This window comes from Amyelois transitella, chromosome 7 (genome assembly GCF_032362555.1).
Source record: "Amyelois transitella isolate CPQ chromosome 7, ilAmyTran1.1, whole genome shotgun sequence".
Taxonomy (NCBI): Eukaryota; Metazoa; Arthropoda; class Insecta; order Lepidoptera; family Pyralidae; genus Amyelois; species Amyelois transitella.
In genome coordinates this window covers 6,813,685-6,841,289 of record NC_083510.1, presented here as the reverse complement: position 1 = coordinate 6,841,289, position 27,605 = coordinate 6,813,685, and the positions used below count along the sequence as shown (strand labels likewise).

At 37.3% G+C, this 27,605-nt stretch overlaps 2 protein-coding genes across 8 annotated transcripts in view; both read right to left on the bottom strand.

Moving 5' to 3' along the window:
* LOC106133732 (uncharacterized protein ZK1073.1) overlaps nt 1-25,841 on the bottom strand; it is a 38,725-nt gene extending 12,884 nt beyond the window's left edge. For 2 of the 7 annotated variants that reach the window (XM_013333558.2, XM_013333567.2), the window contains exons 1-3: nt 22,805-23,032; nt 21,891-22,166; nt 1,376-1,426 (exon numbers count right to left, since the gene is read on the bottom strand). In XM_013333558.2, coding sequence (XP_013189012.1) covers nt 1,376-1,426; nt 21,891-22,097 — 258 coding nt within the window. In that variant the 5' untranslated portion in view covers nt 22,098-22,166; nt 22,805-23,032. Of the gene's footprint in view, nt 1-1,375; nt 1,427-5,345; nt 5,439-21,890; nt 22,167-22,804; nt 23,033-25,607 lie in introns of those variants that run through there. The other 5 variants (XM_013333573.2, XM_013333581.2, XM_060945053.1 and 2 more) reach the window with 5 other exon arrangements.
* A 1,046-nt stretch (nt 25,842-26,887) lies between these two features.
* Nucleotides 26,888-27,605, bottom strand: LOC106131471 (uncharacterized). The gene is made up of 2 exons (XM_013330585.2): nt 27,400-27,605; nt 26,888-27,125 (listed from the first exon to the last, which is right to left on the bottom strand). Exons 1-2 carry the CDS (start codon nt 27,589-27,591, stop codon nt 26,889-26,891), a joined length of 429 nt encoding a protein of 142 aa, XP_013186039.2. The 5' UTR covers nt 27,592-27,605; the 3' UTR covers nt 26,888.

Below are 27,605 nucleotides of genomic sequence, written 5' to 3'. Positions count from 1 at the left end.
AATTTTTCAAATGTGTACCAGTTAACCACCAACAATTATTAAAACTTCTAGGAATTATATGTACGAGTATATACCTATTTAGTATCAGAGTATAATTTGTTTCATTGACTTCGAAATAATATGACGTAGTGGTAAGTACTGGTGAATGTGACGTCGCACCACATTTCCATATTGCATCTCAATTACTATGAGATTTACAACTGCGCAGCTGAAACTGCATGCGGGGCAAGATAACGACAAATCGTTCATACTGTTCCAAGTACAAAATAGTATTTCCATTGATTTATATATATTTCCGATGATTTGTAGAACGATGCCTAAGTTTAATTTCCATCATGTCAACTTCCGGAACCTTCTTCTATCTATGGGTATTAAACTGTGGCGACATCTCTACGCCACTCGTCACAACATCAAATCAAACAACTAATGTCAATCATCGCGAAGAAATTGACGCGCTCAACCAATAGCAGCGAAGAATCTAAGACGCGATTTCAAAGATTTCATGGATTGGAGCTATATATACAACCTCCGACACAACATCGTCGGAGCCGCGGTTCCCCAGGCATAACACCTAGCCTGGCGGAAGATCTTCCCTTTGGTGGCGGTCGAGCCGAATCATCGCTCCCGCTACATTGGTGACCCCGACGTGATTGGAAGCAACCTTCTCCATCATTATCAACTCCCAATCCTCAGCATCACTCCTCACTCTGCAAGCAGTCTCACAGCAAGCCAGCAACTGGGTATCGCAGCAGGTCCATCGCAGCCGACTCACCGAGCTTCCTGGTCCTGTCTCCACCCGCACTCACTCTCATCGACTTCAGCGACCGACGCATCTACCGCAGCCCACGCCTGGGTCTCTTCGACGGCCGCTCTTCTCTCCAGCGTGGCAGCTCTGCACGATTTCTCTCGGCGCCAACAAGTCGACTTCGCTCTCTACTGTCTCGACTCACCGCAGACTACGCGCAACGCAACGGCTCACTCCTGACTCACTAGGACTTCGAGCAACTTCCGACTCACTGGAAGATAACTGGCACTTGCAAGCTACAACTGAAGCACAGATTGCACAGCAAGATCAAGACTTCAGACCTCCGGTCTTGGGGGGGAGTACTGTGGCGACATCTCTACGCCACTCGTCACAACATCAAATCAAACAACTAATGTCAATCATCGCGAAGAAATTGACGCGCTCAACCAATAGCAGCGAAGAATCTAAGACGCGATTTCAAAGATTTCATGGATTGGAGCTATATATACAACCTCCGACACAACATCGTCGGAGCCGCGGTTCCCCAGGCATAACACCTAGCCTGGCGGAAGATCTTCCCTTTTGGTGGCGGTCGAGCCGAATCATCGCTCCCGCTACAAAACTATTTACCTGTACATGGACATGAATGTCTCCGCTGCGATCCGTGCTCACGACGTATTTCTGAAACAATCAAAACATAATATTTAAGAACGGAATTAAATACTGTAACTGGATTATTTAAGACAAATTTAATTCTACTAGAAAATGTTATTATTCTTAAAAAAAAATTATAAATGTAATTTTTTTTTACGTAGTCGGATGTATTTTATATTTTTACTTCGTAGAATCATTGGAGTAATTGAAGTAATAATAAATAATATTTCTTGGATAATAGAACTTTACTAAAACATACAGTTTTATGTTAAGAGAATTTGAGAATTTTTTTTAGGTGATGTGCTATAGCAGGCTATGAACCTTGATTTCAGAAGTAATCCAGCTGAAAGTCTTTCTATAACTATTGATACTGTCTAACCCGTTAGAGACGTGATGTATCTGTATTTTGGTGTTTTATTAATGTGGATGTATAAAGAAGACTAACAAGTAGAATCCTGCATATACCACAAGCCAATCAATATTGACCGCTGTTCCGCTGACGCACGCACGTTCGACTCGGACGACATATAGCAAATTAAACGCCAGCCAAAGGTACCCGTCAACACGAAATGTTTGTAAACTCTGGTGATGAACTCATTTCGGGAATGCCCTATGTTGATGGTGTTCAGGTTTTGTATTCCTCAGTTTATCGTGAGTGAACTTTATTAACGAAGCCCTTAAAGATATTTAAGATAACGAATTGAAGATTTTAGTTACAACGATACCATATTTATTCTCATTAGTTATTAAAGCGAGCAAAATGGAATTTATTGTTTTGTGAGGACATTTCATCACGACTTTGACTTTCTGTTGTCATCAGCATCATACGATTAGTCCCCTTTTATAACACAAAACAATTTATCAAAAGTACCTTAATACAATAACGGATAAATCACCGACACTGAGGAAAGTAATGAGAGAATTTTATATTTATTAATTGAAACTAATGTTAGGTATAATTTGTACATTTATTGTTTGAAATAAATTTTTAGTTTTTAGACGATAAAAACTTTTGTCGCACATGAAATGGCAAGGGTTTTTAGAGGTTGAAGAGCCACCTTTATAGGTATTTTCTCTTAGCCTTTGCTTTGGTTGGATGAGGTCAAGATAGGATGTCTTCCAAATATGTTATAGTATTAATTAATATGAAAACTCTTACGTTACTGCGTGGCTGACCGACAACGAACAGCCATTTTGGCATTTAGGCTGAAGCAGATTTAGTGTGGGAAAATAGGTATACGGGAACACCGTGGGATTTACAATAAAACTAAACATGTGGACCGGAAGCAAAACCTTTTTACCTTACTTTTGAGGAAAATAGAAATATTGTGTGCATGCCAGACAACCATTTAGCGAAAGCTGTTCATGAAAGAGACGGCAAATCAACAATCGGCCAGTACACGTGCACCGAGCTGGGCTGAATATTCAAGGTATGTTATTTGTAAACAACGTTATTTTGGTAACATCATTTTATACGAGTATATGCACTGAAGAGTTTAGCGAAACAAGGTAAAACTTATTGCGAGTAATGCGAGCGATGACCTGACCTTCTTAATTATAGTATGTCATTTCTACTTTCGGCTTTGGTTGCGAGAATGTACGATGTACGAGTAGGTAACATTCTCGCGACCGAAGCCGCGAAAATGTAGGTATGTTTATTTGCATAGCTAAGCTATAACATGTAAAATTTGTCTTGTTATCTCAAATTTGTATACCTTGTTACCAAATTTGGTTAACATTTATTAAGTATAAGTTTTTTTTTGAAAATATCTGTTATAACATTCAAAGAGACAAGACTTCATAAATGTAAGCAAATAAATTTAAATTTAAACTAACAAAACATAATTGTATTTCAAAACGCAAAGTAGACGCAACCTTGATAGTCGATGTTGATATGAAATCTATTGCCTTGTAAATAGGTAGATACTTACGTACGAACATTCATTGACGCCAATAATTTATGATGCGAGTCTTTTAGCACGTCTACTTACCTGCGAATTTTAAATTTTGGATGATTTAGTTGAATTATATTATAATGGCGTTTTCAGTTCAGTAAAGTAATTTGAGAAATATCGGAAAGCGGACCCCATTGGCATGGAAGCATATGGCAAAGGGTAGGTACAACTGGAAACACGCAAAGATACACATTAGAGCGAAGTAGCTCTGAAATCATGATGTGCAATATCAATAGATTTGATATTACTCGTTTCAGAAGCCGTTTTGTAGCTTCACAGATATGTTAGTTTTAATATTTAAAGACATCTAGATTTTTTGACACTTGCTACATGCGTATTTACTTAGAACGAAATGATATAAAGGTATTGCAACAAAATAAACTGAAAATATTGTGCAGTGCGGCAACCTTCCTACTATTTTATTCTACCCCAAATCGTACCCAGCTCAAAGATACCCATAAACCTTTTCGCATTTCTTATTTGAAATGAACAAAATATATTAAATTGGTAGAATTACCTTCTTGTTAATATTTTTTTGCAATATTAAGGGTGTAATTATGTGAGTTGTATTTACAACAACTGATACACATAGATAATATTCTGACACGCTGACTTCCACCTTATTATTGATCATTAAAAACACGTTATAAAAAAAGATAACTACTTAAAAATATCTTGAACACAACTCTCAAATTTATTTAAAACTATTTCTAGGACTTAATATAAGTCAATTACTCTTGTACGTCAAACTATAGTTGCCCAAATCAAATCTTTCTAGGTAGAAACATATAGTAGCCTAGAATATTGCAATTGTGACCAAAATAAAACGCATGTTGCAATGTCTGTGGGCTAAGTGTTCACCAATTGACCTCAAATGTGTAGAGTTATCTCACGCTGTGAAACAGGTAGTGACTTCATTAAATACTGTGATCAAATATAAAACTATAACTTTAAGAAACACGCAAATTTGTGCAATCTAAATTCTGTTTTTATATTTATCAATTTGGGATTAACTCAATAAGTAATTTTTTAGAAGTAGTTGAATACTTGTATCGCATTATTTGGAAACTGCACTAAATTAAAAAATAACGCGTATATATATATATACGTACGTACTTATACACAATAAGGTACTTACTTGTATTAAGCAAGGATAATAAAAAAAAAGTCTTGACAACAAATCCGAATTCTTAAAAATCAGTTGATGAGAAACCAATTACACTACTCTCATCAAACAAAAAAGAGGAAGAGTAGTATAGAGTATAATAGAGTAAAGGGCACACCTTACGCACAACAGGGTAAAAGAAAATCGATTCGATACACCCACTTACATACATACTACAGCTCAATTAATGAAAGTCAAATAATGTTTTTGAAAAATAATATATAAAAGCGCTGCCTAGTGCTTTTTAGTACACTAATAGAAATAAACCAAATCAACTTTACCTTCACATTTGCGTTTAATAAAACAGGCCTACCCATCAGTGATATACAGGATTAAATGTCTATAATAAAACATAAAATAAGTACAAGATGACACATTTCATGTGAAAATTGATTTAGTTTTGATTGAAAATGTACTTAATTGTTATCATAACAAAAGAAAACAATATAGAGCTGGATCAACAGTATTTGTTTGTAGAGCGCCAAGCGGTTTATTATTGCCCGTAAAATTTAGCCCGCGCCAGTATATACTTTGAATAAACATTTGATTACTGTGAGGTTGTTTCTAACGCATATATTTCACATTAAAAATATGGTTACAAAATGTAATGTAAGTTTTAGTAGCACAGGTTACATAGAACATATTCATGAAAAAAATTGTCTGTTTTTTTCAGTTCGATTAAAACGTTAAACTCCAAAAAAATATTAGTTTGTAAGAAGCATTTCCAAAAGTTCACAACAAACCATAAATCATAGTAACATCCCAATCTATTTATATCGTCAATAACAGGCATATTTACACGGGAAATATTTAGGTGTTCACTTACATGAAACCCTCTTTCGTCGATCTCTGACATTTTGCCACTCAGTATGTTTTCACTTGGATTGGGAGGTCCAGACGCGGGCAGTTGTCGGGAGGGATAGAGTCGCAATGAGAAGGATCGCGGGAAGCCGTACTTGGGATTCGAGATATGACGTCGCTCGACCGCTTTTTCAATATTCCGACCGCTTTTCAACGGATCTTTCAGTGTTTTAGGGTTTACGGTTATTAACATCAACGTCATAAATATAAGGAACCCGCCGACCTGGTCGGATACATTGAATAGTTATAATAAGTTGTACGAGTTCTAAAATTACTAACTTAAATAGTTAGTTAATAATTTTAGAATAAACTAATAACCTCGTGTTTACATTTTCTTGTTTACCACGACTATATAAAGGCATTCTAGGTCGTTTACTTGTACTTTGATTCATAATGTGTAAAATGTGTAAGTAGATAACGAAAAAATATGCAATTTTCTATTCATTTAATCTTTGTTTCATCTGAGCTTATATAAGTCTTAATATCATGAGTAAATAACAAGCAAATGTGTTTGGTTAGTAAATAATAAACGGGAGATAAGGAATCAATATGGTAACAGTTGTGGTTACTGTCCATCAATCAACTCGAGTATTTCTAACTCGAGAACTTTAAGCTAGGTTCAATTATCTGGATGTTTTAAATTACTTTCCGTTTTGACTTCAGATAAAATATATCTTAGAGAATATCTATGGCATGGTGTGTATACTCGTTGACAATTATTTACAACACAAAGAACAATATTTCAGAAAAAAAATCGTGGTTCCGCAAATAAACCAACTTAAATACCAAACGGAAAGATTTAATAAATTGGAAAACTTATGTAATACTCTACCTGTCCCGGCAAACGTTGTTTTGCCGTATAAATATTTTTTAAGTAATTTCTTGCAAAAAAATGTTAAGGGTGGACAACCCTTATCACTAAGGGGTATGAAAAATAGAAGTGGATGATTCTCAGACCTACTCAATATTTTTACAAAATTTCGTGAAAATCGGTCAAGCCGTTTCGGAGGAATAACGGAGCGAACATTGTGACACGAGAATTTTATATATAAGATTATTCTGATTTCTATGGATATGACTCATCGCCTCTCCAAATTGTTTGTAGCTGATCGAAAATAGCTCCCGCCGGGCTATGCAATTAAGAGTCAACGAGTTAACTACGGTTATACAAGAAGGCTGGAACGAAACGACGGTATAGCAGGCCAAATGGCCAAAACTCAGTTGGTACTTTCTTCTAAAGCGACTAGAAATTATAAATATATACATATATGTATATCAATAAGATACCTAAATCTACCAAATTTTTAACGAAATCAAGATGAATTTAGGTTCGCTTTAAAATTTAGCTGAAAATATAATTTCTCTACCTAATTGTTCGCCTTGTGGTGAAACTGCCGACTTGGTTAATCTGGGATAATCCTTGATTCACGTGTTTCGTCCAACATATCATGAAGTAGTTTGTAAGGTCTCACACTTGAAATGAAGTACGTGAACTTCAGTTAGTTCAAGTAAAGATTTTAATTCATGAATACGAGTAAAATACGATTTGAATCTCAAAGAACACTAAACGTACTTACACACAAAAGAACCTTATAGTTAGGTCATATTCAAATGAAAGACAGACATGCGATAAGAAGGGACTTAAAATTTATTGCGATAGATTCACCTAAAATAGTTAACGTTTCCGGCACCTCATAACCGTCTAAAGGATGTTCCGTAATTACTGACGACCCAATTACAAGGCAATTGTGGGATGCTAGCTAGCTAGTGTAGACGGGATGAGGTGGACGCTTGAGGAAAGGAAGGATACCTTTCATATTCTTCCATAATAATCTATATTTATAAAAGAGGAAAATGTTAATTGACTGACATATCAATGCACAGGTCAAATCGCTGAGTATAGATTTCCCAAAATTCCCGCGTCTCCGGAAACTAGCCAGATTTTTCGTTTTACTCTGAGTTGCGCGTTTCTACTCTAATAGCTTTATAATACTTAAATTAAAATTAAAAAAAGTTACACTATGTTTTGTTCAGAGATTTTATAACTGTAACTCTAGTGTCTGTATATTAATGCGCCATCTATATTTTCCTTGCTGAATCAAACTGAAGTTTTCCGTGCACTGCTGAAAATAGGTGATTAGCATCGTCATCATATGCGTGTTTAGTTACCAAGATCGCCCTGTGGCGGCGCTACATGCAGAAAGAAGATTATTTTGTAAAAACTTATTTTGTGTAACTTTTTTGGATAAATTATATGAAACTGGCACACCGAACAAAGTAAATGACGTGTACTTACTTTTTAGAAAATTACGTTAGTATGATTCGATCAGAAACAGGCTTATTGAACATTAAAGCCTGAGTACACTCAGGCTTTAATGTTCATAGCCACGGTAAATAGTATCAATTTCTTTTGAATTTTAGGAATATATTTCAAACCATTGTGGAATTTTACCATTATACAATTGCATAAAAATGCACAACACAAGACAGGAGAACGATGTCACGACCATTTCCTATTTAGTGGTCTCTACATATCTTCGTTTAGATGTGCAAACAGATCAAGTGGTGTTGCAGAAATGCGATGATTTAAAACCATAGTACAAAATCATACCTACGTGAGGTATGATTTTGTTAAAGTAATTACTTATTAGAGACAAACTATTCGTAAACCCAACTGAAACTCATGTAATAATAACCAGTGTTATTCTCGCTTAAATATTATTAAAAATTTAAAAATATTAATGATTTTTCTTTCATTTAAATAATTTTTTATTTTTGAAGTTTTTATAAGAAGAAACTATAGAAAAATATTTTCCGATAGATCCACAGTATTTAGTGTGAAGAAGCAAGACATAGTATCTCCAAAGCTGGTAGTAGATACTGGGGAATGGGACTTGCAAAGGAAATGGACTTTAGAAACCGACTGGATATTACGGTAATAAAACTTTAAGTGCCGAGAGGCTATCTGATAACTACTACTCTTTGACATTTCGAGCGATAGTCGAGGGACGTAACTATATAATTGAGGGGGCTCGTCCGTACGTCCAACACGTCTATTCTTAGACTAGTCATATTTCTAACGTAATTGACGAAGTGTGGGCGATTTAGTTATCAAGGAATGCTAACAAGGTACATACATAACATAGACAAATATTTATTTATTAACAAATATTTCTTATTTCTCTTTAGTTATTTCGCTAGTATGAAAACGTAAAAGTTTGTGAAGACAAGTATAAAACTTAGCATTATATAATTTTGGAATTAATCTTCCGTAATGTCGCTGCTATAAAAATAGAAAACCTAACGTGGAAATGGGTAAAAAATCAATCCGGTCACAAAGCCAGAAAACCCGAATCCTAGTGTGTAGCTGGGAACTGGCAGAGGGAACCTTTACTGCCTAAAGTGAAATACAGTGATGGAGGCCTATAATAAATATTTAAAGAGGCAGAGTAAGAAGAAGAAGAGTTATTTACACTATTCCGTTACGGTCGAATGATTTTTTCTATTATGAATCAGTGACAAAGTGGCGTATTGCGTTGTACGTTTGAGTTTCATGTTGGTCTAGTACCTAAATTATTGTATGCGCATCATAACATGTTTACAAGTGACAGAGACGGCGATGCCAGTTATCGTAAATAAGAACATCGCAGTCAACCTTTGTCATAAAACAAAGTGGCTGAAAATGAATTAAAATGAAAATTGTTCATATGTACATCATTGTGGGACATTTCGAACATTTGTTGCATCTTTTTGTTTCACAACATTGGTTGACGTCGAATAAATTATTTACAACTAAGTTTAGTGCCGCTTCCAAAGCATCAGTACAAAAGAAGCATTAACAAATAGCAAAACCTCTAATATAACGCTCGGTGACACGCGCGGCTTTAGGTGCTTTGCACATCGATTTTCATCAGCAACTCACTCGGCGTTGGATTTTTATATTTACTGCAGAAGCAAATATAGATACTTTCAGTTCAAAAGATTTGGCAGGACTACTTAAAACTAGATGGTTTATAGTGAATGTGAAAAAATTTCAAACTTCACATAAAATAAACCTTTTTATAAATCTACTATCAAATATTAAACGGCTACCTTCCTACCACTTTCTCGAATATGGTTACAAAGTTGTTGTTATTTTGGCAAACGAATATGTGGGGCATGACTACTCGTATTAAGTCATAATTTGCAGTTCAACTTTATTTAATTGGGTACAAAGTATTCCTAACTATTTAAGTGAATTATAATATACATTTTTACGTGCTACTGCGGGCGCAGCCACCTAAATTTAGTAATACTAAAAAGCAATAAAGAAATGTATTGAGCAGGAATGTTATTGTAAATGTAATTCAAAATTAAAGCAAGTTGCTAAGAATAAGAATCGATCCGCAGCTAGAATATTTTTTTTTTATTTTTTTTTTTAAATAAAAAATAAAAAAAATAGAATATTTTCGAAACATTATATATTATTAAATGCTTCCTTAAGGGAAACTCATCACTATTGGTTAGTGATGAGTTTCCCTTAAGGAAGCCAATGAGAGACGAAGTTGAAAATGTCAAACTACATGAATCCCTTAGGATAATGTTTAAAAGATTTTTATACTTCTTATCTATGAGTACCAAATAGTAAGGAAACGCACTAGGTGGCCACTTCTGTATCAATTGTGGAGGGCGTCTCAAAATAAACTTCGCCGACGCGACCAATTGCTCTGAATGATGTGGTCGGTTCACATGCATATGTGTCGTAACTTATCCTATGCATGCGGGGAAACAAATAAAAATATTCAGTATCATATATCTTCAATTAAGTTACTAAAGCTATGTAGTACGTGTTTTGGAATATTTCCAAATTTTGTACGGCAATATAGACAAGCGAATACCAAACATTAAATGTATCCATCATGTAATACAACACAATATAATTTGTACATTTTTATTTTCATTTAAAAAATAAATCAAATTGACATTAAAGTCATTCGTGCCTCTATGGCGGTGCTACGCCGACTTGTAGCATCCGGCCGTAGCATTATGGCTACAGAAAGTTTTTCAAGGATACGTTACGACAGCGTAGCACATTATAGCACTTGCTATGAAATATTTTTTTTTATCATAAAGCTAGAAAACTTAAGCCTTTTTTAGACCTTCAAATTTATACCTACGTTGTCCTCCCCATTTCAAAAGTCATACTTTCACGGAAAGTTTATATTTCCCGATTTGTATTATTTATGTATGGATGTAGGTAAGAAGTATATTAATAGACTTTTGGAGAGAGAGAGAGAGATTCTCCAGGGTTTGTTGTAGTAGAATAATACTCCGTTTCAGAAGGTGAGAATGGAATGATTTATTTACAAAAGTTGGACATATTTATATAAAACTATTTACAATGGAAAAGGCATGGACGAATCAAAAATACGGAATTATAACCAATGATAAAGAGAAGTTATTTGTAACAAATCAGAAATATCGAATTATAGCCAATAGTGTGGGCGTATTTACAATAGGAAATCTATCTAAAAGTTTTTGAGGATAATAAAATGAATTTGCATAGATTTCTGAGAATTTTGCATTGCTGTCTCTTGAGTCTGGATAGCTCCGTCTCGTTTCCGCTACACGTGTCGAGCTTGAGTTTCTGTGACGCCCGGTGCGGCCGCAGGCGCGCCGAGGGCGCCACGTGCGGTGTGCACGCGATGTTTGTTGGGTGAAACTTGCTTGCGTATAAAACCGTCTTGCTGCTTGCTCCCCGCCTCAGTGTTAATTTGAACTTGCGGCGTGAGGTCGCGCTCGTGATGCTCTCGCGAAGTGCAGTGTGTGCGTCGAACTCTTGACTTGTGTTGTTTCGGACGGAGATCCGATGGACAATAATGCAGTGTGAAGAATTGGCGTGTGAAGATGCTGATGCTGCCTGGAAGAACTGCTGATGCACGATGTGTGGCATGTCAATGTGCACGCGCTCACAAACAGTTCTTTTCAGAACTAGCTTCTTCTGGTTTCTGGGCAACGAAGTCGGCATGATATTAAAGTGCTTGATTTGTTTTATTCATCTCTTATATATATATGTATTATATTTGTTATATCCTGGTAAGGTATTGTAATTGTAAATATTATGAAGGTAATGGTTGTGCTCGGTAATGGGTAAGGTAATCTTGTTGGTAAGTATGTTGGTAGCCACAGTACTCCCCCTCAAGTGAAACGTACCGGCAACCTGACGGCACGGCCGACACGAGTTTTCTTATCCATTTGTTGTGGCGTCATGTTGCTCGTATTGACCGGAGCGGGAATTTTCTGTGGTGAGGTACTTTCTTGCGCCTGTGCCTTAGTGATAGCTTGACCTTGACCTAGTGTAGCTTGAGCTTGAACTTGTGTTGACATTGTTGATGAATTTGCGATGTCGTCGTCTTGCAATAGGTAGGCAGGCTTGAGTCGGTCTATTGAAATGTTTGACTCGCGATCCGGTAATTGAATGGTGTAGTACTTGTTCGTTAGTCTCTTGATAACACGATAAGGGCCTTCGTATGGTGATTGAAGTGACTTCTTAACGGCGTCAACACGAACAAATACGTGTGTGCAATCTTGTAGGTCTTTATGAATGAAGATGCGTGGATTGCTGTTGTGATGTACTGTTGACTGTTGCGGGCTATGTTCTTTGATGGTAGATCGTAGTTTTTCGACGAAGTTGTAGTCCATTGATGTAGGTATTGATGACGTAGTGAAAAATTCACCCGGTAGACGTAAGTTGTAGCCATATGTGAGTTCGGCTGGGCTAACTTCAGCGTCTGTGCGTAGGGTGGCGCGTAATCCGAATAGGACTGTAGGTAACTCGTCGATCCATGACCTTGAACTTGATAGCCGGGTGCGTAGTGCGGTCTTCAGTGTTCTGTGCCAGCGTTCGACGATACCGTTTGATTGCGGATGGTATGCTGTAGTGCGATTTTTGGAGATTCCCATAAGCTTCATAAGGTTGTTGAAAAGTTGACTTTCGAACTGACGTCCTTGGTCGCTGGTGAGTGTTGTAGGGCATCCGAATCTCGTAATCCAGTGGTTGTAAATTACTTCGGTAACTTTGTCAGCTGTTATTTCTTCGGTAGGTATTGCTTCGGGCCATTTCGTTTCGCGGTCAATCATGGTTACTAGGTAGCGATAACCTTGAGGCGTCGTAGGTAGCGGTCCGACGATGTCCACGTGTACGTGTCGAAAACGTTCAGTTGGCGGGAATTTCGAAACTTCGCTGTAGGTATGGCGTTGAATTTTGTTTTTTTGACAATCGATGCAGCTTTTCGTCCATCTTGAGATGTCGCTATTCATTGACGGCCAAAAATATTTTTGAGATGCCATCTTCCGTGTTGTGCGTGTACCGGGGTGGTTGATGTTGTGTACACTCTTGAATACTTCTTCGCGATATTTTTCGGGGATGTATGGGCGTATGTTCGATGTTGATGTTTCGCAGTAGAGTTCGACGTCGGTGTTGGGAATGATGATTTTCTTGAGACAGATGTTGTCTTGTTTTTGTAAGTCGGGTACAGATGTGTCTTCGTGTTGGGCTTTTGCAATTTCTTCGTAATTGATTGTAGACGGGAACGATACTGCTTCTATGCGACTTAGGGCATCGGCTACGATGTTGTTTTTTCCGCTCACATGGCGTATGTCGGTTGTGAACTCACTGATGAATAGGAGTTGTCGGGTACGGCGTGGCGTTTCTGTAGTCGACGTTATTTTGTGCATAGCGAACGTAAGAGGTTTGTGATCGGTGAAAATGATCAGTGGACGTCCCTCGAACATTTTTCGGAAGTGTTTGACGGCCATGTAGATTGCTTGTAGTTCTCTGTCGTATGTTGAATATTTTGTTTGTGCGCTGGAAAACTTCTTAGAAAAATAGCCAAGTGGTTGCCATTTTTCGTCGATGTATTGTTGTAGCACGGCGCCAGCTGATTTATCCGAAGCGTCGCAAAATAGGGCGTAAGTAGCATCGTGGGACGGGTGGGCGAGTAAAGCAGCGTTGCATATGCTGTTTTTACATGCTTCGAATGCGTCCGATGACTCTTGTGTCCATTGTATGACGGTTTTGTCACGTTTCTTGACGTTGTGGAGATGTGCATTGAGTGGTGCTTGGATAGATGCGGCGTTAGGTATGTGATCGCGGTAGAAATTCAACATACCGAGAAAACGACGTAGTTCTTCGATAGTGTTGGGCTTGGGGTATTTTGAGATGATGTCTACCTTTTCAGCTGGTGGTTTGATACCATCTTTGGATACGATGTAGCCCAAGAACTTAACTTCAGGTTGGCCAAAGTGACATTTTGCAGGATTGATGGTAATGCCATGTTCTTCAAGTCGTTCGAGTACTTGTCGTAGGTGTTCACGGTGCTGGGTTTCGTTTTCTGATGCTATGAGTACGTCGTCGATGAATGGAAAGACGAAAGGTTGTCCTTTGAGTACTTGGTGGATGAATCGTTGGAAAGTTTGACCTGCGTTCTTGAGACCTGGACACATTCGTGGGAATTCGAATAGTCCCATCGGTGTGATGATGGCTGTCTTCTCGATGTCTTCCTCACGAACCATCAGTTGTTGATAAGCTCGATTTAAGTCCAAAACTGAGAATATGGTCTTCCCGGCAAGCTGGTAGGTGAAGTCTTTAACCCTTGGAACTGGATAGCGGTCGGGTTTGGTGATCGCATTGAGACGGCGATAATCACCACAGACTCTGATGTCTCCGTTCTTCTTTGGTACGACGTGAAGTGGTGATGACCATGGGCTCTTGCTGGGTCGACAGAGTCCTTGTTCGATCATGTTTTGGAACTCTTGCTTGACTTTCTCGTAGCGATGAGGTGGTATGGGACGAGCTCGGCAGTGAACAGGTTGACCTTCGGTTTCGATGTAATGTTGGACGTTGATCTTGCTATTGTTGATATTCATGGCGGTGAGACGAGTAATTCCGGGATAATCGGCGAGTATCGCGTGATACGAATTATTCGAGTCAATACTGCGTATTGTAGGTACAGATGTTGCTCGAACAGGGGCGTTGACCTTTAGACTCGTAACGTTGTCGATTAGTCTTTTGTTTTTGAGATCGACGATGAGTTGATGATGTTTGAGAAAATCGGCTCCCAGGATCGGCTTCGATACGTCTGCGACGATGAATTTCCACTTGTATGGACGACGTAGGTTGAGATCGAGTTCGAGTGTTTTTTCGCCGTATGTTGATATGACGGTGTTGTTGGCGGCATACAGCTTGTAGGGTAGCGGCTTAGTTAGGCTGGTTTTTAGCCTAGGTATAGCCGAAATGTTCGCGCCGGTGTCCACCAGGAAAGATAATCCAGTTTTTTTGTCTGTGACGAATAGGCGGTATGTACATGGGAGAACGCTGGGTTCCGCCTCGGCCAACGTTCGGTCTAGTTTTCCGGCTTCTCGTTTTTCGTCATGTAGGAACAGGGCGATGTGCATTTTCTCGCTTGTGCTCCAAAACGTCGGTGGTAGAAACAATGTGGCGATGGCGAATTGTCTCGTGAGTTGGGACGAGAATAGTTGCGGTTCCGGGACTGGGATCGATTTCTTCGATAATTGTTGTTGTTGTATGGCGGTCTTGATTTCAGTTCGGCGATTTCGACGGAAAGTTTTCTTAACTCGTTGATAAGAAATTGTGTATCTGACGATTGCGATGATGACTGGGCTTGTGATGATGATTGCGACTGCGACGACGTGGTTGTGTTGATGGCAGAAATTTCCCGATGTTGCTCCATCATTTTGTCGGCAAGTAGGGCAAGCTCTTCTAGTGCGGTTTTTGAGCTAAATGATTCGCTTACGGCGAGGACAGAGCGAATATGTGCCGGTAGATGGTTGGTCCACATGAGTCGTAGTGTGGCGTCGGGAATTCTGTCTCGAGCGAGATCGCGCATCCGTCGTAGCAGGTGGGTCGGCTTCTGGTCGCCTAGTTCCATTTCGGACAGAAGCTTTTGGAATTGCCGGCTGTCCGATTCTTCATAGGCGGTGATGAGACGCTCTTTGATGGCCTGGTATGGGTTCGTCTCTGGCGGATTGTAGAGGAGGTCGCTGATTTGCTCTATATCTTGTTTTTCTAGACGAGCGATGACCATCTGCGCCATCTTCTGTTCACCCTTCCTTTGGTCGTGGGTGGCAGCCTCGAAACTGTAGAACCATAGACGTGGTCGGTCGCGCCAGAATGGTGGTATCCGCAGAGCGAGGGATATGTTGGCGATTTCGGGCTGGTTGTGGACGTGGGCTGGATCGGGCTGTGTGGACTGCGATGCGGCGGCGGCGGCGGCATTTGCGGCAGATTTTTCGGCGTCCATGTTGATTCCTTCTTTGTTGCAGTCGGGCAGAGATTCCGCGTTGAAATTTTTCTTTTGGAATTTTTCCGCTGGGCCGACGAGCAGGGATTCTTCTTCTTGATGTTGTTGTTCAGTCGGAGGTCACCAATTTGGGGAGAGAGAGAGAGATTCTCCAGGGTTTGTTGTAGTAGAATAATACTCCGTTTCAGAAGGTGAGAATGGAATGATTTATTTACAAAAGTTGGACATATTTATATAAAACTATTTACAATGGAAAAGGCATGGACGAATCAAAAATACGGAATTATAACCAATGATAAAGAGAAGTTATTTGTAACAAATCAGAAATATCGAATTATAGCCAATAGTGTGGGCGTATTTACAATAGGAAATCTATCTAAAAGTTTTTGAGGATAATAAAATGAATTTGCATAGATTTCTGAGAATTTTGCATTGCTGTCTCTTGAGTCTGGATAGCTCCGTCTCGTTTCCGCTACACGTGTCGAGCTTGAGTTTCTGTGACGCCCGGTGCGGCCGCAGGCGCGCCGAGGGCGCCACGTGCGGTGTGCACGCGATGTTTGTTGGGTGAAACTTGCTTGCGTATAAAACCGTCTTGCTGCTTGCTCCCCGCCTCAGTGTTAATTTGAACTTGCGGCGTGAGGTCGCGCTCGTGATGCTCTCGCGAAGTGCAGTGTGTGCGTCGAACTCTTGACTTGTGTTGTTTCGGACGGAGATCCGATGGACAATAATGCAGTGTGAAGAATTGGCGTGTGAAGATGCTGATGCTGCCTGGAAGAACTGCTGATGCACGATGTGTGGCATGTCAATGTGCACGCGCTCACAAACAGTTCTTTTCAGAACTAGCTTCTTCTGGTTTCTGGGCAACGAAGTCGGCATGATATTAAAGTGCTTGATTTGTTTTATTCATCTCTTATATATATATGTATTATATTTGTTATATCCTGGTAAGGTATTGTAATTGTAAATATTATGAAGGTAATGGTTGTGCTCGGTAATGGGTAAGGTAATCTTGTTGGTAAGTATGTTGGTAGCCACAGACTGAAGGATGAAATTGAAGATTTAGATGAGAGGAGCAATATTGAAGATGGATGGAAGGAATTTAAAGAAAGAATTGTGAAAGTAGCTGTTGAAGTGTGTGGTGTAAGTAGAAGAAGGAAAGGGAAAAATCACAAAAATGCGTGGATGAGTAAAGATGTGCAAGAACTTGTGCGTTTAAAGAAGAAAGCATGGCTGGATTTGTTAGCAGCAAAAGCTAACTTAAGAATGCAAGAGGTTATAGATGAGGATGTGAATGAAGCACGTAAGGAATATAAAAAAATGAAAGATTTGGTTAAGAAAGCTGTGATTAGAAAGAAAGAAGAGTATAAAGAGGATTTTGATAAAAGGCTATCAGAAGACTTTCAGTCAAATCTGAAAGTATTCTGGAAATCCGTAAGGTCAGCCCGAGGAAAAACTATAACCAGAGAGCTGACTAGGATCAGATGCCAGGATGGTAGCGTTGTGAAAGGAAAAGAATGTGTGCTAAAGATATGGAAGGACTATTTTGAGAGTTTATTTGAAAAAAAGGAAGAAAATAAGAAAGAGTTCTGCTATAGCGAAGAAAAAGAGAATGAGATGGAAGGCGAAATTGATTGTTTGAAATTGTGGAAGCACTTAAGAGTATGAAAGCGGGTAAGGCTGCCGGGTATGATAGAGTGTCGGTCGAGATGCTTAAAGCAGGAAAAGGCGTCGTAGCTAGACAGTTGTACTGCCTTTTCAATTTGTGTTGGAGAAGCGGCCGAGTACCAAAAGATTGGTGTAAGGCTGTTATTGTGCCACTTTACAAAGGAAAAGGGTCACAACTGGACTGCAAAAATTATCGTGGTATAAGCCTGCTTAGCGTCGTCGGCAAATTGTATGCTAAGGTATTGATTAATAGAGTCAGGAATGAAACTGATGACAAAATATGGGATGCTCAAGCGGGATTTCGAAAGGGAATGGGATGTACTGATCAGGTCTTTTCTTTGCGGTGCATAGCCGAAAAGTTTTTGGCCAAGAGTCAAAAAGTCTATTGCACATTCGTGGATTTGGAAAAGGCCTATGACAGAGTTGAGAGGAATGAATTGTGGTCAGCACTTTCTATGCATGGGGTGAGCAGTCTCTTGATACGAGCACTGAAATCCTTATATGAGGATTCGAGTGCTTGTGTCAGGATAAACGGAGCGCACACTGAGTGGTTTAAGATTGAGAAAGGTGTTAGGCAGGGATGTGTTGCGTCACCGTGGCTGTTCAACCTATTTATGGATAGTTGTTTGACAGATTTGAAAGAGTCTGAAAGTGGATTAAGGATGAATGAATTACTCGTCAAATGTCTGCTCTATGCCGACGATCAGGTTATACTGGCGTCATCAGCGGAGGAGTTACAGGAGATGGTAAACTGTATGCATGAAGCTTTAAAAGAGAAAGGAATGAAAGTGAACGTAAGTAAAACTAAAACACTGGTTTTTGAAATGGAGAAAGAAATGACAGCATGTAATATTTTAATTGGAGGAGAAAAAGTTGAGCAAGTGAAAGAGTTTGTATATCTAGGATCAAAGTTTACATCAGATGGCAAGTGTGATAGTGATATTGAAAGGAGAGTGAACGCGGGGAACATGGTGAATGGAGCTTTGCATGCCTTTATGAGCAGTCAGAAACTATCCAAAAAGGTTCGACTGGCTGTGCACAGGGGCGTGTTGGTCCCGACATTAATGTATGGGAGTGAAAGTTGGGTATGGCAAAAGAAGCACGAAAGCAGAATAAATGCAGTGGAAATGAGAGCGTTAAGGAGTATGTTGGGTGTGAAATTGAGTGACCGGATAAGGAACAGCGTGATAAGGGAATGTTGTGATGTGAAAGAAGATGTAGTTACAGGAATAGAAAAGGGTATGTTGAGATGGTTCGGTCATGTGGAGAGGATGAATGAAAACAGGTTGACTAAGCAGATATACAAGGAGAGTGTGGAGGGAAAGGTCGGGGTGGGAAGACCTAGACGAACATATCTTGATCAAATTAAGGACGTCCTGGTGAAGGGTCAGGTCAAAAGTGCCCGAAACCGCCGAGCTTGCATGAAGAGAGTTATGAATGTGGATGAAGCAAAGGAAGTATGCAGGGATCGTGGCAAGTGGAAAGAGGTAGTCTCTGCCTACCCCTCCGGGAAAGAGGCGTGAGTTTATGTATGTATGTATGTATTATTTATTTTTTCTTTCGCCAATGGAGATTCTCACTAACTAATATCCATGTGAATCCAGTGCACATGTACCTAAAAATAACTATAAATACGTCGCCTTATAGAGTTCTATTCATAGCGAAAAAATGAACTAAATATGCAAAACAGCGAGTACTAAGATGATTTAGTAAAATTTAAGTAATATAACAAATGCTTGTGAAATAATAACATTTTAAATATATCAACAAATTATCTTTCTAACAAACTTAATATTTAAAAATGATCCGTACGCTTAAATTTGTAACATTCGCGGTGACAAAGTGTTTCCCGCCATTAAAGACGTCACACAACTATACTATATATCTGTTTATCTGTAATCTGTTTATTTGGTAAGATGTTTAAATGATATACAAGCTATTGATCCTACATGAGGCTGAACCTAATTCGTGGGCAAACTAATAAATATTTATACCATCGTATATTAATCACAACTTTCACAAACACTGAAATATGTATTATTTCAACGACTTGTTGATTGGCACGTGTCATGTTTTGTTGACAAGCAAAACGATAATTTCTTACAAAACTCAGTGTTGTATAAAACGTGGAGATGTCAGTCCCCTTTAGAATAGAACCACTCCATATCTTTTCCATGGATGTCGTAAAAGGTTACTAAAGATAGGACTTAAAACTTGGTATTCTTATTTTCAGCAATGGCTAGCAACCTGTCACTATTTGAATCTCGATTCCATCACTGAGCAATAAAACTGAACCTAGCCTTTCAGTCTATTCAACACGGTTGGTTCTGTCTACCCCCGCAAAGGAGGGATATAGATGTAATTACATGTAGGTATGTAGTTGCCTGAGGGTACAGGTTTCCTCATAATGTATTCCCTCTAGCAATACGCTTATTCAACAATGCAAGTAAACTAAATATTCGCAAATAGTTGAATTGATTGATTGAACTAGAAATGGTTTTGGCTGTTCGCATGACAATGTAAACTTGCTTTTGTTTGGGTTAGAGGCACGAGTTGGCTGGCACTTGCACTACGGTGCGATTGCGATTAATGCACGTCAATAGGTACATGATACGATTATGTACCAGTTGTATATAAAACTGGTATAGTAATAGTTCGTAGAAATCTGACAATAAACCCAAATTCATAACATAATGACTATATTCTAATAGAATTTTTCCTACTATTGAAAAGGAATCCAAGGTGGTCCGTATACCTCTCGAGTCGAGTTCTAGTGTAACCTCCCGCAATATTATAATACGTTTCGTACGTAAATCTCAGAAAAATAACTTGTGATATGTTCATTCTATATCTGTGCCAAATTTCGTGAAAATCCATATCCATAGTCACCTTTTACGACATACACAAAAAAGGCCTTATTATAACGTGTCGAGCACTGCACTGTAAGCGACAAGATGGAACAAAAAATGGAACATATATAATGTGTTCCATTTTCGGTTAATTTCATTTACACATTAGGCATGGAGCATTTTTAAGGAAAATTGAAATTCTGTCTTGATTATATTAGTTTTCAAGTAAATAAAAGCTCTACTACTCAGACCTATAACCCATTTAACCAGGAATAAACGACCATCTGTGTATTGTTATAAGGAATTAATACATAGAAACAGTCAGCTATAAATCACAATTTCGTGAATTTAATAATTTAAAGTTAACTTTCACAAAAAAAATGCGTTAACAGCGATATCAAAAGACACGATTGAAGTAAGAAAATATCGCGTATTATAAACACATTACGGTTTATTTGTGTTTCCTGGCTTTTCCTCATTTTCCGCGAACAATACGGCCATTGTCATGACAGATTTAGCTCGCCAGGGTCCGTCATGACGTCGGTACAGTCAAAAACGTAAATAAGTATAAAATTCTGTGGTGTATGATTATTTTTCGGTAAACCAAAAAAAGAATCCATACAACGCATATTAAAAAATATTTCCTAATGTTAATTTTCTCAAATTTAATCGTTTAACGATTTTATAACGATAACGCATGTCATCCTTTCCATCATATCTCCTATCTCGGGTCTGCTGGAAGAGATTTCTTTTGAATGAAGTAGAACCTATGTAATTTAGTTTCTTAAGTTTATCATTCTCGATGTTTTCTGTGAACATAAATTAGTAAATAAATAAATTAAATCGCCGTTGCATACTTATTTATGTTATTCACTGTACCCGCACGAGGTGACCTCTGCTGTAAACAATTTAGAACAGTGATAAACAAACACATTATAATTTAGAGTGATGATTTATAACCATGTTGATAATACAGTCAATTTTGCATAAAGGAAGCCTTATGAGCTTGTTCGAGTTGTTTAATACGTACTATATAAAAATTAAGAAGGAAACCGGCCATATAAATTATGGTTTGATCTTGCGCAATAACAGCTTCCACGGCTGTCCTACCCAAAAAAAACATAACTAACTAAATTTTTTGCCATTACTTTTATATTGTTTAGCTGGCTTCTCCAAAATTAGGTACCTAAGTTTTAAAAGTAGCATTGTGTAAAACTTCTATGGTAGTTAGGTATAGATTTTATTCTAAATGTAATTGCTAGGTACGAGTACATACGAGTATTTATCACTGCATTATTTAAATATCTAAGAGTGTAGTTGAAAAGTCACAATTAACAAAAGAAGATATTGTTACAAGTAAAATTCAATGACTTATTGATAAATCATTTTGATTTTTTAAGTTTACAAATAGAAGAGAAGAACTGTTTTGTACTCCCATTTATGTAAATTCTATATATAAAATTTCTATAATTAAAACACGAAAATTTATAAAACAAGTAATAATCACATAATTTCATTTATATTTTATGAAAAGTGTTACATAAAGCATAGCAAGTTTAAGTATTTATATTATTTCAATTAAAAACGATTATTTTTAATACAAATCAAATACCAGGCGGACATACAAACATTGAACATCAAAGTTACTGCCTCAGCTGTTAATGGCACACGAGAAGCTATCGATCTTAACTATACCTGAGTACAGCAGTTTCTCGGGCAGGGTACCAAATGGTAAATGTGGCTCACCGGAGTCAATGGCGAGGGGATGCTGTTGGTGCGGAGCATGCTCAGCTTGCGCCGCTGCTCGGCAGACAGCGACGCGCGCCGGCTCCTGGCAAGTCCATAGCTGGTTACGTCTGGTGTCTCCAAACTCAGTCCGCGGAACAGAGAAGGGCGGAACATAGCTCAAGTTTTTAGAGGAAGATTCAGTAACTTATATCGTTGAATTATTAGCGAATCAATTCTGAACAGCTGATAGGGAAGATCGATTAAGTACCTAATTACTGATTTTGTATAGTTATCGTTTTGTTTTGTAAGTAGGTGTACATGATTTTCCTTAAGATTTAGTTTTAAATAAATTTATTTTCCTGACATATATATCTTTCTAACGTGGACTAGATTCTTTAATTGAATTATCGCGGACCTAGCACAGATAGATATCGATCGATCGCATAATGACACAAGTACAATTTAAAATATTTACTAAATGCTCTCCTTTTAAATTCATTCTTTTTTTTTAAATCTAGATATTAATTATAACGTAAAATCAAACCAAACGGTTTGGTTTAATTGAAGCAATTTTTATTATTTTTGCTTGTAGAAAACGATTCCATGGACCTCGTGGAGTACCTGTTCGAGTGGACGGTGAATATCATCTTTTTACGTAGGTAGGTACTTTGAACTATAACAAGTTTTACAAGTTTCAGTCAGCTTTTCAGAATAATATTTTTCCACATATCTATTATCTCTCTACATATGAATATGTAGGTATTGCAAGAAAATTAGTAAAGTGCTTAAAACTAAACAAATACAAATAGCGTTGCTGTTATTTTAAGTTTTCTTATTCAAAAGCAATTTTATAGAACTGAAGAAACGCGGGGTTCATTCACCTTTTTCTTTCCATTTTTGTCCAATAAAAAGAAGATAAAATTAATTATTTAATCATTTTTAAGTCACTCTGATAACTAATAATTTTACAAACGTGATAAGAGTAGTGATTGAAAAAACATCCGCCGCGGTGGTAGAACGTACGGAACACGCGTAATGTTCTACTGAAAAAGCGCGAACTGAATTTCAGACTGAGACAAGTCGAGCAGACGGTTGACCATCCGCCAGGCCAGTCGGTTACACAATTATCTATCTGACATTTAAAATTGGATCAGACGAATATTAGCGCGCGGGCGATGTTAACGACGCCATGTTTTGATTTCATTGTTAACGTTTGTTTATGCGGTTTTGTTTGATGCTAAATCTAATAGGCCCCAGTTGGTTAAAAGTTTATTTATATACGTTTAATTTGTAATTCTCAAGCATTGGTCTTCTCTCGCGGGAGCCTTTAACAGCTACAATTATTTAGAGAGAAAAATATAAATAAAAAAGGGTTCTTGAAGGACAGCAATTTGGTTGAATATGTTAGCACTCAAGTTTCTCTTCCCTACCGCCTTCGGTTTCAAGGTTAAAAAAAGACAGACTTTACCTAGTGTAGGGACCACTAGTAATTTAATACGCAGCAATACAATTTTTTCATCCACTACTGCGATATTGTACAAATGATTTACCATTTGTGTATATACTTAGGTGTAGTAAATTTTTCCTGAGTAAATAAAAATTGTCTCTCTTCTTTATTTTAACCTTTTTATGATATTAAATGCCATAAAGCTTTAATTGATTCGTCAACAAGAGACGTGCGAGACCTTTTTGCTTTATAAAAATAATTTTGGCTTTTGTTTACTGCATTGAATGAACTCAAAACCGCTTTCCCGAATATTTTCTATTCCCAAGAGTATATCCCGGCACCATCCAACACTTACGTTACTCAGGGAAAGTGTCTAGTGGTATGTACTTAAGTTAATGTTCGGGAAAACACATCCCAAACCTTTTTGCGGGTCCCGCATTTTCTCCCTTTTAAAATATTTATTCGCTCGACATTGGTGAAATGATTTCAACTGAATAATTAACAACATCTACTGTTATTCTTGTATTTCTTTCATAAGTAATGGGAATATCTAAGCATACCTAAGTGCACGTGTTTAGTCCTTTCTATCTAACTACCGTAAAATGGGGGTACTTTGATCGATTTTGAAATTCAAATGACCATATTTTCTCAAAAATAGTCATACCGGACACGAAAAAAAAATGAGAATATCGGTTTTTTATTTCCTATCATTGGTGTATAGTAAAAAAAAAATATAGCTCATTTTTCTAAAATAAAAAAATCAAATTCTCCTGATCAATTTTAAACCGTTTTTGGGGCTTCTTTGATCACCCTATACTTTATAACTGGATTCGAAAGTAAACCCATAGCTAACAACAATAAAAAAGAAATCAGAAGTATCTTCTAAAACAATTTTATTTTATAGAAAACACGGGCACGATGCAAACAATATGGACGCCATTTGTTTTTCGCACTATCAATTCTGCCAACCTAATAAAAAAATCCTGTCGGGTGCGTTCAGAAAACGATATATTTAAGTTTTATTTTAATTTGAAGTTGTTATCAATGTTACCCCGTAATGTCAAAGTAACCCCATTTTACGGTACACAAATAAATCTATTTCAACAGCTGACAGATTTATAAAGAAAGAAATTATTTATTGGAGCTTTAAATACAAATAAAAAACATAAATTCTGTCTTATATGCTACCAAAAAGGTTCCACTCAGCTTAATGTCATGACAATGGCATGACGCTGGATTTCAGTGGGAACTTAAAATAAAAATTTAAAGTGTCAGCAAAAGTGTCAGATTGCTCTACTTTAAATTACAAAACAACGCTCTCTTCGTGAAGATTTGCAGCCCCATTGCAGTCCGACAACTCACGACACTGCCCTACACGTCCACATTCTATTTTTATGTAACAAAATCTTTTGGCAGCTCTCAGCACGTATCCACTGCGATTGTTGACATCGGTATAACTTGCGTATTCATATTTCAGATTTTAAAATTAGAACGCCATCTAGTCTACTTTATATATGAGATGAAGATGACGAGATTTTTATTGTAGTAATATTTACCGGTGTATGACACCGGTAAGCAGTAACGACCAGGCCGTTATAGCCCTCGCATCATCGCCAAAGCTGCGGTAATCAATCATTACGAAGATTTGTACAAGTACTATAAGAGCTTAAACGTTTGTGACTTTTATATAAATTTGTTAAGATAAACCTAAACATATTAACAAGAGCGTCGTTGGTCAAAGGAAATGTTTCAGTAATGAGTACCGATGCTGCATCGGCAACTGAGGAACCATGATGCAAACTGGGTCAAGTTTCCCTGGGATAGTTCTTACTCCACGCACTTACGAGATTTCCCAATTTTGCATCGCGGTCACAGTCAAATACCAGTCAACCATTATAGGAATCCCCGAAAATACATACCTACTAGAATTATTTCTTTGCATAGATTTATATCTAGGTGATTTATTTTTGTTATGTCAAATTCAAATGTCAAGATATTAACACATTCCAAATGGTATATTTAAAAATCAATTTATAAAATGTACCTATACCTGACAACTCCACAGACGTGTGCATTTTTTGTTAAAAATATAATTTTAACTGTAAAGTTTATATCCTTGAAAGATTTGTTAACATACAAGTCAAACTTAATAAAAGCTTTTAAAAATCGTAACAAGTAAAAGGAAATTGCTAATATGTCTATCATTATGGATTCTGCAAAATAGTTTGTACGCTTACCCTTTCTATTGACGGCCTGCGTCTTCGAAAAAAGTCAGATATTCCGCACAAATACATTTTATTCACAGAAATTATGCAAATAATATCACTGTAGTATTGACAACAAAACACTCAATAGTAACACCGAATTATTATTTCTCAGTATCTTTCTTATGCAACGAAGACAGTTGATAATAAAAAGAAAACATTGGAGGTTAATGACAAAAACTTGTGACAACATGTGTCCCCAGCAGTGATAACTAAATACTTCTTCGATTGCTTTAAACAAAGCATAACCTCTCAGCACTCTTGCCTCTATACAGGATGTTATACTTAAATCAGTCACATCATATCGGTTTTCGTTCTGACGTCGGTCGAAGAAAACGTCTACTAATAGAAACCTAAGTTTACAGAGTCGGTCATTTTGATATAAATAAAATTTAAAGGAATTGCAGCAAACCCTAATGTCAAATTCAGTCAGCCTTCTACAGTTAGAAGTTAAATAAATATAAATATCTATATTTATTTAACTTCTAACACAAAAAATAGAAATACGTTAAATGTTTATAAAAACACGCTGTAGAGATCCAAAGTTGGTCATAACCGCTTCAATCCCGCAGGAACTGATTTTAATTGTTACGTTCCATTGTCATTCGGCGCTTGTTTACCAGGCAAGTCAATCGAGCCCATACACTAATATGGACATGTTAGAAGTATTTTATTTAAAATAGAAGAACATAACTATATAACACAATAATGATCAAAATTGCGTTGACCTCTATATAAAATTGAATATGTCTGTATGACATTACCTATGTCTTGATACGAACATTTAAAAAATAATATTTTAATAACAAATTATTTTGTATCTTTCTTTTATTAGTAACAGAGTTAATCGTACTTAAAGGTTAAATGTAAATTAAGAGTTAACTAGGTACTTACTACATGACTCATAATATAAACTTTATCTTTTATAAACATAATAATAGGTAATTATATTCTTATTTAATATCGAATCAAGGTTAACTGTCCATCTCACTTTGAACAAACAACTGATATGTCAGTTAATTACTAAAGCGTAATTACCTGCATTTAGATAAATGAAAACTTAAAGATCAAGGTGGACGACATAATTATTTGTAAATTTGTAACCGATCAATTTTTATTTTACACTAAAGTATGCAAGTTTGAGTATAAGTTAGTGATAAATTTATTTAAAATAATTAAATCACAACAAACTACTTAATTACAAATAAATAAATGCAATAATTTACTTAAGCAAATAAGTATGTCCGTAGTTGTTTAGTCTAATTCTTGTGGCAATTTACTTGTTTCTGGGAAAACATAAAGTCTGGCGACACTTTGTGTTTTCTTATCTTTGTAATAATTTTGATTCGTGTCCACGCAGAAGGCTCGGAGCTGGCCCGACACTTCATCGTATGGTCTAGCCTTTATTATGACATTGAAGTGGGCATGTCCAACGCCTCCTCTCAATAATATCGGAATATTACACTGCGTCTCCACCGCTAAATATGTGAGCTAGAAAAACGGAAAAGTTAGGTATATATAAATAATAATTTTCACGTCTATTGAACAGGCAAATAAACTGCATCAACTTTTACATATCTTATATACCTATAATATTTAACCTTAACTTATTTAATTACCTTAACCGCCTTAATAAACGAACTGGACTTATTAATTTATAATAATGTGACAGTTATTTTAATTTGTTTTGCCAATCCTTTTAGATTCCAATAATCATTATATCATTGGAATGCGATAAAAAAGCTGGTTTCCATAATTTACTCACAGGACAATCAAAGGTTCCTTCAAACGATATTTGCTGGCCCTGGGGTTGGCCAACCAAATTGAACCGCTCCCTGAACACCCGTCTGTCGTTTGGTCTCCTCCGACCCTGGTACAAGCTGCGGTATGGAGTGGGAACAGGCACGGTCTCGCGCTTTTTACCGGGAAGCGGCTCAGGAAAAGCGTCCCGTTTCATTATAAAATCGGAAA